Source organism: Gigantopelta aegis, chromosome 6 (assembly GCF_016097555.1).
Source record: "Gigantopelta aegis isolate Gae_Host chromosome 6, Gae_host_genome, whole genome shotgun sequence".
NCBI lineage: Eukaryota > Metazoa > Mollusca > Gastropoda > Neomphalida > Peltospiridae > Gigantopelta > Gigantopelta aegis.
This window is the reverse complement of record NC_054704.1, coordinates 52,783,641-52,802,055: the sequence shown is the minus strand read 5'-3', so window position 1 is coordinate 52,802,055 and position 18,415 is coordinate 52,783,641. Positions and strand designations below refer to the sequence as shown.

Sequence of the window (18,415 nt, the reverse complement as noted above, 5' to 3'; positions counted from 1 at the left end):
GCCCACTACTTGTAAACAGGTGAAGGGGTTAAGAAAAAAAAACAGTACTCTTTCCTCGCTTATAGAAATGAGCAGAATTGTGAAAGACCTCATAATGCCAAAAAAAATGTTAAAAGTTAAAAAAGAAAAAGAAAAACACCCCACAAGTTTGAACTCAGCACGTCATCTTCAGGATGAGTGTGGATAAACTTTGACATAATCCGCTGATGTCAAAATGCACAATGAATATGATGGATTTCCAATAAAGATCCATAAGATTACTTTGATAGCGACGGGGGCATTACAAAATACCTATAAAAATCGAGAATAACAAGATTACATAATACTAAGGAGAACTTTGGTTAGAAACAGGTATGAAGGTAGGTAACAACTTTTAAAACTTTTGTTCTTTTGTTAGTTAGAATTATAATGCGAGTTAAATCTACTCACCAGTTTTCCACGATCTATAAATTTTAAAGATGTTTGTTTACTAGAAGCAGTAACATAAATGGGTACAGTTTGTTTTGTTTAACGACACCACTATAGCACATTGATTTACTAATCATCGGCTATTGGGTGTCAAACATTTGGTAATTGTGACTTATAGTCTTAAAGGGACATTCCTGAGTTTTCTGCAAGTTTTCTGCATGTTATCCACTAACCGAGACTTTTTAACGATTGTAATTACATATCAAATATATTTTCCTGCATAAAATATTAGTGGGTGTATATTAAACGTGTTTTGATCGATCTAATATTTACACTAGGTTAAATTTCATTTTATTTCCTAAAATAAATTATTTGAAGACAAAATCCAGTTTGGGCTTCTTACAAATATTAAGACGACCAGAAACACATTGAATATATAGACACTGATATTCTAAACCAGAAACTATTTTTAAAACTCAGGAATGTCCCGTTAAATTTTAAAGATATTTGTTTACTAGAAGCCGTAACATAAATGGGTACAGTTCGTTTTGTTTAACGACACCACTAGAACACATTGATTTACTAATCATCGGCTATTGGGTGTCAAACATTTGGTAATTGTGACTTATAGTCTTAAAGGTCAATTGATACTTTGATTATCGACCTCATGAGAAACTGAAATTTTTTATTAGGTAAACTAAAAAGCGTTGAACGAACGCGCACCGAAATTTAAAGGGACATTCCTGAGTTTGCTGCATTGTAAGATGTTTCCGACTAATAAAATACTTCAACGATTAAACTTACATATTAAAAATATTTTCTGGTTTAGAATATCAGTATATTTTAGGAAATAAAATGAAATTTAACCTAGTGTAAATATTAGATCGATCAAAAACACGTTTAATATACAGCCACTAATCTTTTATTCAGAAAAATATATTTAATATGTAATTACAATCGTTAAAAAGTCTTTGTTAGTCGATAACATCTTTACAAATTGCAGCAAACTCAGGAATGTCCCTTTAATATGAACTGTGTTAAAACCATACTGGCTTCACTGAAAAAATTAATGAGGATTAGGTTTGATCAGAAACAGGACTGGGCGAGTCAACTACTGTAGAATACTTTATTTTCGCGGGATCAAATTTTCGCGATTTACTTAAAATGGGTCAATTCGCGAACATTTATTTTCGCGAATCTCCCAACCCCCATCAATAAAAAAACGAAGTACAGATGTCAATAATTTTGTTTTGTATTCAGTCGAGTATAAATCTAGCTTTAGTGAGGAAACTCGCTACGTTTGTTTTTGGCTGGGACGAGAAACAGCCAATGGGTCCTAGACCGACCGAGCATCAATCGTTAAAAAGTCTTTGTTAGTCGATAACATCTTTACAAATTGCAGCAAACTCAGGAATGTCCCTTTAATATGAACTGTGTTAAAACCATACTGGCTTCACTGAAAAATGAGGATTAGGTTTGATCAGAAGCAGGACTGGGCGAGTCAACTATTCAATCGAGTATAAATCTAGCTTTAGTGAGGAAACTCGCTACGGGTTTTTTTTTGGCTGGGACGAGAAACAGCCAATGGGTCCTAGACCGACCGGGCATCAAGCGAGCGCTTTAGCACTGGGATACGTCCCGTCCCAAAGGGACATTCCGAGTTTGCTGCATTGTAAGATGTTTCCGACTAAAAAAGTAGTTCTACGATTAAAATTACATATTAAATATATTTTCTTGTTTAGAATATCAGTATCTATATATTCTATGTGTTTCTGGTCGTCTTAATATTTGTAAGAAGCCCAAACTGAATTTTGTCGAAAAAAATCTTTTTTAGAAAATAAAATAACATTTAACCTAGTATAAATATTAGAACGATCAGAAACACGTTTAATAAGTAAGAAAGAAATGTTTTATTTAACGACGCACTCAACACATTTTATTTACGGTTATATGGCGTCAGACATATGGTTAAGGACCAGACAGATTTTGAGAGGAAACCCGCTGTCGCCACTACATGGGCTACTCTTTCCGATTAGCAGCAAGGGATATTTTAGTTGCGCTTCCCACAGGCAGGGTAGCACAAAATTTGTTGAACAAGTTATGGATCACTGGTCGGTGCAAGTGGTTTACACCTACCCATTGAGCCTTGCGGAGTCGGTATTTGGATTAAAAATCCCATGCCTCGACTGGGATCCGATCCCAGTACTTACCAGCCTGTAGACCGATGGCCTACCACGACGCCACCGAGGCCGGTAAACACGTTTAATATACAACCTTTAATATTTTATACAGAAAAATATATTTCATATGTGATTACAATCGTTAAAAAGTCTTTGTTAGTCGATAACATCTTAAAAAGTGCAGCAAACTCAGGAATGTCCCTTTAACATGAATGGTGATATGAATAAGCTAAGACAAGACAAGACAAGACAAGACAAGACAAGACAAGACAAGACAAGACAAGACAAGACAAGATAAGATATTTATTCTGTACTTCAGGCGGCAATATGTTTGTATATACCGCTATATATGTTTGTGTCACACATGGTACTACTAATATTTAAACATACAAATAGTTGTGTACATATAAATATATACATATTTATACGTTTATTTAGTTATTAACATGAGTACTCAATGTTGATTAGGATAGTAACCTCAAGCATGTACTGCATGTATGCATACTTAGACGCATACAATTGTACATCTTGCTCATTCTAATGTAAACAAAATGTATTGTGCTGTAGGTTATAATATTAACACTAATTATGCTATTATTGTATTCCATGTACCAAATGTACCGCTCTGCACAAGGCCGATTTCAAAATAATTCTATATGAAAAGAGTAGTGAGGGAATCATGCAGCCATCACTCTCTATCAGACACTTTGCTTACAGAGGAGAGCTGATCTTGACCACGATATATTTTTCAACCTCCGTATGTAAGAGGACTGCCACTTTGTAGCTCGCGCCAAGTACAGGCGCAAAGAATCTTTATACACCTTCCGTAATCAGGGGTATTTGAATGCAGAGCATAGAATGTAATTTCAAGGAAAGAACTTAAGTATATTCTCGATATATTTAAGGCGAAGTAGCTTAAAATACAGAGTCGCATGGCAGTTCTCCTTAGAAAAACAGAATGGCGTGGATTATATGTCACATATATAAATTCTGTCCATATGTACGTCTCTGTTTAGACGTTTAGCCTAGTGGTAGAGCGCTCACCTGAAACGCTGTCGGGCTAGAGTCGATCCCCGTCAGTGGGCCCACTGGACTACTTCTTGTTCCAGCCAGTGCACCACGACTGATATATTTTAAGTCATGGTATGTGCTATCCTGTCTGTAGGATGGTGCATATCAAATATCCATTGCTAATAACAGAGAAATGTTGCGGGTTTCCTCCCTAAGACTATACGTCAGAATTACCAAATGTCTGACATCCAATATCCGATGATTAATAAATCAATGTGTCCTAGTTCATCAATTACACCGTTGATTGTGGACAATAAGATTATTCACAAACCTGAAGAGATTTCACAATGTACCACAAACTCTGCCAACTATCGACAGGTTTACACAAAACTCCTTAGACGAGATACATTTAAATCAAAACAAGGTATAAAGATATACTGAAATCACTAGACGTATCCAAATCTTCAGGCCCGAATTTAATTAGCAACAGATTACTTGAATTACTCGCTACTGAAATATCTTATCCTCTTACTTGTCTCTTCAATTTATCTTTGGAACAGTCTCTGTTTCCGTCCTCTTGGAAATTTGCAAATGTGAGCCCCATTCACAAAAAAAGAAAGTATATATGATCTGTCTAACTATATTTTTCTTACGAGTAATATTTCAAAACGTTTTGAAAAATGTATCTCCAAAAGTATTTTTAACTTCTTTAAACATAATAAAATCATAAAACAGTTCCAATCTGGTTCATTCCTGGTGGTTCAACAGTTAACAACTTATTGATTTGTACCACTTCATTTGCCAGGAAATGGATGGAGGGAAAGAGGTCAGAGCAGTATTCTGTGATATAAGTAAGCATTTGATAGGGTCTGGCACAAGGGTCTAATTCACAAATTGGGATCTGTTGGTATAAATGGTAAACGTCTAAAATGGTTTGAAAGCTATTTGTTTGGTCGTAAACAGCATGCAGCAGGCCTAATACATAGTCATTCTTCGAGTGCAAAAGAAATTCCTTCTGGTATCCCTCAGGATTCTGTGCTTGGTCCAATCTCGTTCTTGATTTATATCAATGATATTGTAAATGGAATTACATCCAACATACGACTTTTTGCTGACGATACCTCTCTTTATATCTCAGTCGAAAACCCAGAGGCCTGTGCAAATATTTTTAATACAGATCTTGAGCTAAATAATACTTGCGCCAAAACGTGTTTGGTTAAATTTAGTCCAGAAAAACTAAAACTATCATATTTAGTCGAAAATGGTCAGCTACAAATAATCCACCCCTATTTTTAGATAACGTACAGATATCGGAAGTTGAATCTCATAAGCATCTGGGCCTCACATTTCAACGACCAGGAGACTGGCATTATCGATAAAACAAGTAAAATGATAAACTGCCTCAGGTCTTTTAAATATCGTCTTTCTAGAAAGTCGTTAGAAATAATATATGCCATTTATTCTCCCAGTAGTTGATTATGCTGATATTATTTGGGATAACTGTTCGTTTCAGTTAGCACAAAACCTTGAAAATATTCAGTTAGATGATCTAAGAACAATTTGTGGTGCTGTTAGGGGAACTTCACACGTTCTTATTTATAAATTTATAAAGAAACCGATTTGGCACCACTCTCAAAAAGGCGTGAACAACACAAATTATGCATGATGTTTAAACTGTCAAATAACTTTTTACCTACTTATTTAGCTCCTCATTTATCACGACCTATCGGTGAAAAAATCCATACTCTTTACGTAATGCAGATCACTTGAATACTTTCTTTTGTCGTACAACGCTCTTTGCAAATTCGTTAATTATGGAATAATACGTCTTCTAACATCAAAAACTGTAAATCACTAACTATAGTGCTGTCGGAAATAGAATAAAAATTATTTTGTCAATTATTTCTTACATATTAAACAGACAAGTAAATATTTTCTAAATATCTATTTAATTATAGTCTACCTAATTTAGCGTTTACTTGTTAGGGCTCTCATTGATGTACAAGGTGGTGTTTAAAAGAAATATGTCAGTAAACTGGTGATTTGTGCACTTTATTGGAACAGACTATAACAATGTTTGGTCAACATAATGTCAATTTCACTGCTGTTACAATATGTGAGGGACCCTTTCTGATGATGGTTTACCCATATTCCTCTCCAAAAAAAATATTTGTAGACATTTATAAGTAACTTTTGAGCAAAACTGTCAAGAACCATTTTGAGTTTGTGATCTATTTTCCGGTATTAAAGGTGCTATCTCAAAGTTGCATAATGACAGCTATTGCAAATCATGTTTTTATTAAATTTTGCTTTAACATTTAAAGACTACACCTTTAACTATATGCCCAAAAATTATTATAGGAAATGATTTTAGAAAATACATTTTTATGCGAGAATCTTTATCACAAACAGATGCTCACATATAACTTCTGATATAGCACCTTTAAGTGGTTGCAAGATTGTGTAAATTTCTACTGCATTTCTTTTGAATTTATATTCACTAAATATGCTGGTCAATTTTTTTTTTTTTGCTGTAATTCAAAATAATCAGTTATCTTGCAGTTTCAAATTAAAAGTTTGTTTAAGGGTAAATAAAATTGACACATAGCTATCAAAATGTGTTATAGTCTGTTCCAATAAAGGTCACAAATTTTAATTTCAAGAGTAATCACCACCTTGTACATCAATGAGAGCCCAAACAAGTAAATGCTAAATTAGGTGGAGTATCATTAAATAGGTATTTACAAAATATTTACTTGTCAGTTTAATATGAAAGAAATAATTGACGAAAATCATTTTTATTCTATTTCCGACACTACTTTAGGTTCAAACATACAACTAATGTAACTGAACCTATTCAATACTAATTTTATTATGGTGAAAGACGTCAGCAGATAATTCACTGTCGACTTAGAATGGGTAACAGTAACCTAAATGGTCATAAATTTAAGTGTCATATCTTGGATAATCCAAAATGTGTTTGTGGGCATCATGTGGAAGATGCCGAACATTTCTTGTGTCATTGCCCTCTGTTCAGGGTGCATCGAAATACCCATCTACAAAAATATCTACATGTTAACTTTGACATTTCATTATTTGGCGATCTACACTTAACTAATATAGCCATTTTTATATCCGTTCATGACTTTATTGTAAGCACTAAACGTTTTGAAACTTAATAGCAGGGTTACATTTCTCTACCTGTATTATTTCTATGTACGTACCTTTCCTTTCTGTAGCTTACTTTTATGTTATTCATCTACTATTATGTTTATTATTATTATTGTTTGTTATTAATTGTACTTTGTCTGCCATCTTGTTAGTTTGTTTGTAAAACATTGTAGGGAAAGGTCCTAATATAGGCTTGTAGCCTGTCGACCAATCCCACCAGCAAATGGAATACAATATTGTTTAAACTAATGTGTCCTAGTGGTGTCGTTAAACAAAACAAAACTATTTTTTCAGATAACACTGGCATTCTGCTGCCTAGTGCTTCTAGCACACTTAGTAGCGACGATTACTTCCAAGAAAACGACGACGAAAACATCGACGACGAAAAAATCGACGACGAAAAAATCGACGACAGCAAAACCTAAGAAAGCCGAAATATCTGGATTCATATTTGGTTACAGCAACGGCCTTCCTATAAAATATGGATATAATCCACGCGGACAGTCTAATACCAATGGACGTCCTAGTGGTTACAACATGTACAGCAATAGCAACGGTGGCATCTACGGACACGGACGACGCGATTCCAACATGCCAATAGACTACAGCCGTGGAAAAGGCGGCTACACGTATACAAGGAGTCCGTATCCTAAAAACAGCGGAGGCAGCGGTTACAGCAGTAATAACCATGGCGGAGGTTATGGTTACAGCAAAACTGGAGGCAGCGGTTACAACAATAATGGTAAAGGGTACAAAAATAACGACGAAGGTAGTAGTTACACCAGAAAAGGAGGAAATGTTTACAAGAATAATGGTGGAGGCAGTGGCTACCCCAAACATGGTGTAGGCAGTGGTTACAACAATGGTGGGGGCGGTGGTTACAGCAATAATGGTGGAGGCAGTGGCTACCCCAAACATGGTGGAGGCAGTGGTTACAACAATGGTGGAGGCGGTGGTTACAGCAATAATGGTGGAGGCGGTGGTTACAACAATAATGGTGGAAGCAGTGGTTACCCCACACATGGTGGAGGCAGTGGTTACAACAATAATGGTGGAGGCAGTGGTTACAACAATAATGGTGGAGGCAGTGGCTATCCCAAACATGGTGGAGGCAGTGGTTACAACAATAATGGTGGAGGCAGTGGCTACCCCAAACATGGTGTAGGCAGTGGTTACAACAATGGTGGAGGCAGTGGTTACAACAATAATGGTGGAGGCAGTGGCTATCCCAAACATGGTGGAGGCAGTGGTTACAACAATAATGGTGGAGGCAGTGGCTACCCCAAACATGGTGGAGGCAGTGGTTACAACAATGGTGGAGGCAGTGGTTACAACAATGGTGGTGGCAGTGGTTACAACAATAATGGTGGAGGCAGTGGCTATCCCAAACATGGTGGAGGCAGTGGTTACAACAATAATGGTGGAGGCAGTGGCTACCCCAAACATGGTGTAGGCAGTGGTTACAACAATGGTGGAGGCAGTGGTTACAACAATAATGGTGGAGGCAGTGGCTACCCCAAACATGGTGGAGGCAGTAGTTACAACAATGGTGGAGGCAGTGGTTACAATAATGGTGGAGGCGGTGGTTACAACAATAATGGTGGAGGCAGTGGCTACCCCAAACATGGCGGAGGTAGTGGCTACAACAATAATGGTGGAGGCGGTGGTTACACCAAACCTGGCGGAGGCAGAGGGTACAGCAATAATGCTGGAGGCGGTGGTTATAGCAATGACGGTAGGGGCAGAGGGTACATGAATAATGGTGGTGGCGGTGGCTACGGAAGAGGCAGTGGGTACAATAACAATGGTGGCGGCGGCGGTTACCCTACACATGGTGGAAGAAGTGGGTACAACAACAATGGTGGCGGCGGTGGTTACCCTACACATGGTGGAGGAAGTGGGTACAACAACAATGGTGGTGGAAGCGGTTATGGAGGAAACAGGGGATACAAGAATAATGGTGGTGGTGGCGGTGGTTATGGAGAAGGCAGTGGGTACAACAATAACCGTGGCGGCGGTGGTTATCCCACATATGGTGGAGGCGGTGGTTATAACAACCAGTACCCACGTGGTGGTTATCCAAGGCACAGCGGCAGTGGGGGACATGGCTACAATAGTAATCCGCATTATGGATATCGTGTTTGTCCCAACCAGACCTTTTATGACAACATTTACAGATGGAACGACAACAGCAATGGATATCCGATGTGAGTACACACGTTAAATGGACATTCCTGAGTTTGCTACGTTGTAAGGTGTTTCCGACTAATAACATATTTTTACGATTAAACTTACATATTAAATATAGTTTCTTGTTTAGAATATCATTGTCTGTATATTCAATGTATTTATAGGTTGTCTTAATATTTGTAAGAAGCCCAAACTGGATTTTGTTTTCAAATAATTTCAAAACATATTTTAGGAAATAAAATGAAATTTAACCTAGTACAAATATTAGAACGACCAGAAACACGTTTAATATACAACCACTAATATTTTGTGCGGAAAAATTTATTTGATATGTAATTACAATAATTAAAAAAGTCTCTGTTAGTTGGTAACATAAGTAGTAATGTTGCAATGATCGATTATAATCGAAACTTGATTGGTTTGTCTCTGCCGATGTGATGATCTATTACAACACTCCACCAATCGATTGTGTGGGAAATCTTAACTGTAATCGCTCTTCCATTTGATATGGCGTGCTTGATTTAAATATGTTAGGGTTAGTGTGTTTTTGTTGATATATGTATATGTGTGTGTGTGTGTGTGTGTGTGTGTGTGTGTGTGTGTGTGTGTGTGTGTATGCGTGTATGTATGCATTGCTATATGAATATCTATATATTGTATATATGTCGAGGTTGGCTATTACATACATAGATATTAACGCTCTGGCGCTGGGGATAATTAAATCCTTTCTGGCCTCACAAATTGTCCCATGCCGTTTTTTGTTCATGTATGTATGTATTCATATGTATATATATATATATATATATATATATATATATATTAATATATTATATATAAATATATATATATTATATATATATATATATATATATATATATATATTTAAATAGTTATTAAAGGAAACAAAACCCAGGCGATTTGTGTGGTCGAGATCCCTGTAAACAATACACATGTTAAATGGTTCTTCTTATGTTCATATAATTAAAGGTCATCGGTTGATGCCAGCCGATTATAACCGATGTTCGGTGATGAAATTCCACTCGATTCCCCGCAATAACGTGGAGCAAGATATCTGAGTTTACAAAGTGGTGTCTGCATGTCCGTTATAATATGTCTTTGTGACTGTATGTATCTTTGTCCATCTGTCTGTGTCAGTCAATAATTCCGTTAGATCATTATTCGGTCCAAATATCCACGGGAATTTATGCTAGCGAAAACACCCCTCATATATACATGTATACAACTATTATTTTTCAGAGCTGCTATCACCACAGACCTAGTAGCCCAAGCTGCGGTGGCTGCCTGTTTGCTATTGACACTACCAATGATGAATTCACCAACGGTGCCAATAGTAGATCCAATGTAAGTACCGTTGTAAGACTCCCAACAAAATATTTTGTAGTCAAGACAATCAGAAAAAGGATAGAACCGAGGTGGTGGAAATTAACAAAATAGCTTTTATAATGAACACTTTAATGACACGAAAATATCAGTCTGAAAGCAATCTCTTGTAACCTCATATCACCAGCTCGAATCTATATAACATTAAATATTATCAATGATATCAAATATTACCACGACCTCATACTAAACCTTTGTTATGCGCTATCAATAGTAGTTCACGAAAGGTAGAACTATTTTTCATATGTGTCTGTCATAGGAGGGCTCTGTCCTGTATTCTTAATGTTGAGAGAAAATTAAGAGTTCAACATATTGGATGCTGATGTTGATATCAAAGATTCTCATAATATAACGATAGTTATGACAATGGTGCTGATTATTATCATCATCATCATCATCATCATCACCATCACCATCACCATCATCACCATCATTAATATTACTGCTATTATTTGTTTTGGTTATTATTGTTACTTCTATCCCACTACTACTACTATTACTACCACTATTCCACTTCTAATACAATTACTATTACTACTACTATTGCTACTACTACTACACTTCTACTACTACTACTACTATTGCTACTACTATTGCTACTAGTGCTAGTACTACTACTATTGCTACTACTACTACTACTACTACACTTCTTCTTCTACTACTACTACTATTACTACACGTTTGCTACAATTACTACTACTACTAATACTACAACGAGAGCACTATTTTACTAGGACATTGTGACTATAACAAATGTATTTATTTCAGGCTAGGACTTGCTAAAAATACATGCAACAGAACGATCATGACCCTACAAAGCTATTTTAGCGTCAACCCCATGAACCCCGGACGATGTTGGGCTATCCAGACGCAGAATGACGTGAACGGGATGCCGATGTTGATACAGGCGCCCATCTCCTACGTAAAGTGCCAGTAAGATATCGTAATGTGTATTAATTCCATACGTAGTCAGCGTATTGTGTTGCATAGTGTTAGCTTGTCATCGTCAAAAAAGGTAGTTTGTTTTATTCAATGACGCCACTAGAGCACATTGATTTTTTTTTCTTATCATCGGCTATTGGACGTCAAACATATGGTCATTCTGACACTGGCTTTTTTTTAGAGGAAACCCGCTGTCGCCACATAGGCTACTCTTTTACGACAGGCAGCAAGGAATCTTTTATTTGTGCTTCCCACAGGCAGGATAGCACAAACCATGACCTTTGTTGAACCAGTTATGGATCACTGGTCGGTGCAAGTGGCTTACACCTACCTATTGAGCCTTGCGGAGCACTTACTCGGGGTTTAGAGTCGGTATCTGGATTAAAAATCCCATGCCTCGACTGGGATCCGAACCCAGTACCTACCAGCCTGTAGACCGATGGCCTAACCACTACGACACCGAGGCCGGTGTCATCGTTAAAAATGAATGAATGAATGAATGTGTAACGACACCCCAGCACAAAAATACACATCACATCGGCTGTTGGGTGCCAAACAAAGGTAAGAAGAAACACCACACCAATCCCGAAATTTAATTTTTGTTTCTTTTGTTTGACGGCACCACGAGAACACATTGATTTGTCGAAAACAACGAAGCAAATCTCCTAAAAACAAAACAAAATAAATAAATAAATAAATAATAATAATAATAGTAAAAAAAATAAAAAAAATATCAACAAAAAAAACAACAATAACAAACAACCCCCAACAACAAAAGGAAAAAACCACCCACCCCCCAAAAAAAATAAAAAAATAAAAATAAAAATAAAAATAAAAATAAAAACCCCAAAACCAAACAAGCATCAAATGAACTCAATGATAAAAATTCATTACAATTTCAATGACACTTTTTATTTTTAAATATATCAAAAGAGTGGTCGTATTTTGTGATCATGCAACTGGTTGTGCATAGTTATTTCACTAAATGATCTTAACCCAGGGATGTTTCAGAACTTGTTTCCAAATGATTTCGTAGGTGTACTAGACTGATATATGGAGAATAATACATGAGTGGCCGTTAGATACCATTTATCTTACGGGGCGGGACGTAGTCCAGTCCAGTAGTAAAGCGCTCGCTTGATGCCCGGTCGGTTTGGGATCGATCCCCGTCAGTGGGTCCACTGGGCTATTTCTTGCTCTAGCCAGTGCACCACAACTGGTACATCAAAGGCCGTGGTATGTGCTATCCTGTCTATGGGATGGTGCATACAAAAGATCCCTTGCTACTAAATGAAAAGAGTAGCCCATGAAGTGGCGACAGCGGGTTTCCTCACTCAATATCTGTGTGGTCCTTAACCATATGTCCGACGCCATATAACCGTAAATAAAATGTGTTGAGTGCGTCGTTGTAATAAAACATTTCCTTCCTTCCATTTATCTTACGAGTTGCCTTAAAATTTATCTAACGAGCGAAAGCGAGTTTTATACGTTTTTAACAATGAGTTGTAAGATAAACGGTATCTAACGGACACGAATGTATTATTATATTTTTAAATATCCTCCAAAACCAGATTTTAAGCAACGTTTTACATCTTTTTCGACTATTTACAGCCCTTGCACTTACGCGTCACAAACAACTGATTGTCAGGTTAACTATACGTCACTGTGTAATCGGTTTCGATCGTGCTGTTTCCATTGGATGTATGGCATTGGTGACCTGACCAGCATCTAGGAGCAGCCAGTCGTATATCTTGAAATTGTTAACACGTGTACGTGTGTAAACAAGTATGTGTTATCAAAAATAACGAATGATGTTATCACCGACTTGGGTGTAAGAAAGAAATTTTACTTACGTGATATCACAAGTTGATGCCTAAGTATGGGATATAACTGTTATTCTTAAACTGCTGACAATATCTCTGCAGAAATATATGGTATTTTGAAGTCAAGAAACAGCGTTTTGTTCCATTCCCAGTTTTTATTGAGTGACAAGAATACATACAATCGTTTTGCTAACCGAAGATAAGAAAGATATTTGAGTATGTTCAGAAATACATTAGACATACACAACGATTTGACTGAGAAAAAAAACCCTGTGGTGCGGAATCATTTATTTATTTGTTATTACTTTTACAATTATATTGTTATCACTTACCCAGTTAGACCGTCTGAGAAGATAAAATGTTAATAATGAATATTGTTAAACCATCGATTACTTCTATTTCGTTTCTTTCCTGTCCTTTCAGTTTATTCAATCGTTTCTCCCAAACGTTTATTTTCATTGATTGATTAACTGACTGATTATTGACAATTTCAGTCGCCATTATTGTATAATTTAGAGGGCCTCGTAAGTTGGATAACTTTTGCTCAATCCTTTTGTATATATATATATATATATATATATATATATATATATGTATAATATGTATATGTGCATGTGCATGTGCATGTGCATGCGCATGCGTATGCGTATGTGTATATGTACGTGTACGGGGCAACTGCGTGATGCATGTGCAAACTATGCAATGTGTTTCGGTGTTGTGATAAACAGACCTGAACGTTCTTTACTAGGTTGTCTGTGGTCGAAACGTATGCTCTGTCTAATAGTTGATATTGACATTAATATTTCAGATTCCCCTACCTTTTTGTGTCATTTTCGATTTTGACAATTTCCAGGAAGGTCCATTAATCACTATGGAACATTATTTCTGTCAATCCTTTTCATTCTGTTGTTATTGTTTGTTTATTGTGTGTGTGTGTGTGGGTGTGTGTGTGTGCCTGTCTGTGTGTGTGTGTGTGTGTGTCTGTGTGTGCCAGTGTGTATATGTGTCTGTGTGTGTGTCTGTGTGTGTATGTGTGTGTGTCTGTGCGTGTGTGTGGGTGTGTATGTGTGTGTCTGCCTGTGTGTGTCAGTGTGTATATGTGTCTGTGTGTGCCTATGTGTGTGTCTGTCTGTGTGTGTGTGTATGTGTGTGTATATGTGTGTGTTTGTGTGTGTGTCTGTGTGTGTATGTGTGTCTGTCTGTGTGTGTGTGTGTCTGTGCGTGTGTCTGTCTCTCTGTGTGTCTGTGTCTCTGTGTGTATGTATGTGTGTCTCTGTGTGTGTGTGTCTATGTGTGTCTGTGTGTGTGTGTCTCTCTGTGTGTGTGTCTCTGTGTGTCTGTGTGTGTGTCTATGTGTGTATGTGTGTGTGTGTGTGTGTAAACACGGACATAAAGGAATTCTTGACAAATCTTGTGAATTGATATCTTCTTGTTTTTCTGAACAGAAATTCATATTGCGGCAATTGCAAGAGTTCCCACTACAGCGATTTTCATAATCGCTGCATCACGACGTACAGCAATGTGAGTCTGTGGGCCTACTGCGAGAACAGACCTGTCGGCACGAGAACTGTGTTCGACACGATCCTGATACCCACCAACTGCGAGTGTCAGGCCGTGTACTGCTTCCGCAACTATCACTAGGAGCCATTCGGAGCCATTCGGAGTTCGAGCTGCACTGTTACTTTATCACAGAGCCATGATACATTCGGAACTGGAACTACACTTTAACTTTATCACAGAGCTATGATACATTCGGAACTGGAACTACACTTTAACTTTATCACAGAGCTATGATACATTCGAAGCTGGAGCTATGATACATTCGGAGCTGGAACTACACTTTAACTTTATCACAGAGCTATGATACATTCGGAACTGGAACTACACTTTAACTTTATCACAGAGCTATGATACATTCGGAGCTGGAACTACACTTTTGACTTTATCACAGAGCCATGATACATTCGGAGCTGGAGCTACACTTTTGACTTTATCACAGAGCCATGATACATTCGGAGCTGGAGCTACACTTTTGACTTTATCACAGAGCCATGATACATTCGAAGCTGGAGCTACACTTTATCACAGACTTGATATCGACACACTTTTGACTTTATCACAGAGCCATGTTACATTCGAAGCTGGAGCTACACTTTTGACTTTATCACAGAGCCATGATACATTCGGAAGCTGGAGCTACACTTTTGACTTTATCACAGAGCCATGATACATTCGAAGCTGGAGCTACACTTTTGACTTTATCACAGAGCCATGATACATTCGAAGCTGGACACAGAGCCATGATACATTCGGAGCTATGATCATTCGAGCTACACTTTTGACTTTATCACAGAGCTATGATACATTCGGAACTGGAACTACACTTTAACTTTATCACAGAGCTATGATACATTCGAAGCTGGAACTACACTTTGACTTTATCACAGAGCCATGATACATTCGGAGCTGGAGCTACACTTTTGACTTTATCACAGAGCTATGATACATTCGGAGCTGGAGCTACACTTTGACTTTATCACAAGACTATGATAAAACATAAATAAAACATCTTTGCCCAGTTCTTTATGGCATTGTTGAATTTAACCAGAGCCAGTCTAATATTTTCATTTTAATTATTTTGGCACAAATGCAAAATGAACCTTAAATTTCATTACGAATGGATACCTTTGCTTGTTTTAAATCAAGTCTTCATATGCTGTTTTAAATTGTTACTTGTATTGATTCAATCTTTTGTTTTGAACATTTCTGTTAACCACTGGTTAAACTTATTAAAGTTTTAATAATCAGTCCCCTGGAAGTAGCATGTTGCATGTATCATGAAATAGAATTTCAGTTTTGTACTTCATATTTTAACTGCTTCTAACAAAAGTTTGTAGAGTCATTTGTTTTGTTCGTGCATGCCGTATATAGGTTTGTAAATTGTAAAACCTGTTACAGAACGCGTCACTTACATGGAGATCCTGACATCAATGTCGTCAACTTTTGGATTAGTTAATGTGCTACATACAATAAATTACATCTGCTTATATACTTGTATTTGGTTTTGTTTTGTAATTACCTCGTTATACATTATCTATTATGCGGCTATCTGGGCCGTCTGAAGACAGTTTACTTTTTTATGTAGGGGAAGAGCGACTATCGCCTTTATATGCACTTCTCAGCAAATAGTGTAGATCACTATGTTCACGGATAAAAATGACATTGCTGTCCTCACATCCCAGTCCTTTTCTCACGACGACATGTGCTTGTTTCTTGTGGTTACCTCTATCATGTATTGCCATTTTTTTTTTTTTACAAAAAATAAAATACAAATACAAATACACTTTTATTTTTACAAAAACACTGCCAAGACTAAGAAGAGTCTTGGTTGCTTTAAGCTTTCCATCTAGGTCAAAGGCAGAATAGTTTCTATGCAAATCTATGCATTACTAATTACGTACACGTACACGCATACGAATTAATGACAAATGGACGTGTGTGTGCTCACTGGAAACCGATCCATAATACGAAATACATTGGTTCAGTGTAATCGGGGCCTTAGCAATCAGTTACGCATGCAGATCTTTCTACGTAACAATGAATGAATGAATTTTTAACGACACTCCAGCACGAAAAATATATCGGCTATTGTGTGTCAAACTATGGCAATGCAAACAAATAAGGTGATGATCAACATCAATATAAAAATTCAAGATTTAAATAAAAACAGTGTAAAGAACTGTAGAAAAATACAAATATCACAGATAGATACTGACTTTCACTCAAAATTTCAATTTGTACTGTAGTAGCCATTCTCAAAGAGAATATTACACCCCTGCACCACGGTTAGGTTGCAGCACGCGCAGGGGTTCTACGGAACAATACAAAGAGTCGGGGGCATTGCATATAAGGATCTGCTTTTTGGTATCTACAATCTTGAGATATTTTAAAAATATTTACAATAAGCAGTGTTCCGGACAGGACAAAAAATGGACACCCTTATATAAAGTGTCTCGTCATTTATAAAAAAAATAATTAACAATTTGTTAAACGTAAAGCGTATACAATGTTTTTCCAACAAAACCTACAAACAATATACCACCATATAATGTACAGAACAAGCATGTCCAATTTAAGGTATATCGTTAACAATGTTTTAAGCTGTCGCTACTACAACTGGCTTGACATCGACACCCTTATTTTCCGGAAGTAATGGGGTATAGTAGGTGGTTAACAATACCAGAAGTCACCACTAAACAACCTAAGAAATGGTTAGGCTACGCCCGTGGCAATACTTGATGAGAATGGCAATACATGATAGAGATAACCACAAGATACAACAACATGTCGTGGTGAGAAAATTACCGGGATGTGAGGAGGACAGCAAATACGGTGAAAAAAAGAAATGTTTTATTTAACGACGCACTCAACACATTTTATTTACGGTTATATGGCGTCAAACATATGGTTAAGGATCACTCAGATTTTGATAGGAAACCCTCTGTCGCCACTTCACTTTCCAATTAGCAGCAAGGGATCTTTTATTTGCGCTTCCCACAGGCAGGATAGCACAAACCATGGCCTTTGTTGAACCAGTTATGGATCACTGGTCGGTGCAAGTGGTTTACACCTACCCATTGAGCCTTGTGGAGCACTCACTCAGGGTTTGGAGTCGGTATCTGGATTAAAAATCCCATGCCTCGACTGGGATCCGAACCCAGTACGTACCAGCCTGTTGACCGATGGGCAAATACGGTGAAAGATAGGAAGCACTATAACAGCAGGAGCAAATGAAATACAAATCAAAGGATATAATGGAAATGAAACAAAGGAAAGAGGGCGGTGGGATTAAAACACACGCACACACACAGCACACACACACACACACAGACAGAACACACACACACACACACACACAGCCAGACAGAACACACGCACAAACACAACACAAAACACACACAACACAACATACACAGACACACACATACACACACAACACAACACACACACACAGAACACACAGACACACACAAAACAAAAACACAAACACATTTTCTTTTTACAAAATTTTATCCATGAAATTTATAAGAATGATGAAAATAACAGATCATTATTACATGTATACTTTCATTATTTTTTGAGTATATCTATTTTTCAGATCACATGCTTTCAAAATTTATTAACGTTGGAAATGACCTTTATTGACATGTAAGCAAACGGTCTACGGAGACACTCCAGAATTGACCAGCATAGACGTGTGCATCAACAGTCATCAAGCAAAAACATTTT

At 37.1% G+C, this 18,415-nt stretch overlaps 1 protein-coding gene across 1 annotated transcript; it reads left to right on the top strand.

Moving 5' to 3' along the window:
• Positions 1-7,307: 7,307 nt before the first annotated feature.
• LOC121374616 (glycine-rich cell wall structural protein 1.8-like) lies at positions 7,308-16,181 on the top strand. The gene is made up of 5 exons (XM_041501722.1): positions 7,308-8,977; positions 10,218-10,322; positions 11,130-11,294; positions 14,572-14,808; positions 15,470-16,181. The coding sequence occupies exons 1-4, from the start codon at positions 7,308-7,310 to the stop codon at positions 14,765-14,767; spliced, it is 2,136 nt and encodes a 711-aa protein (XP_041357656.1). The 3' UTR covers positions 14,768-14,808; positions 15,470-16,181.
• Positions 16,182-18,415: the final 2,234 nt, after the last annotated feature.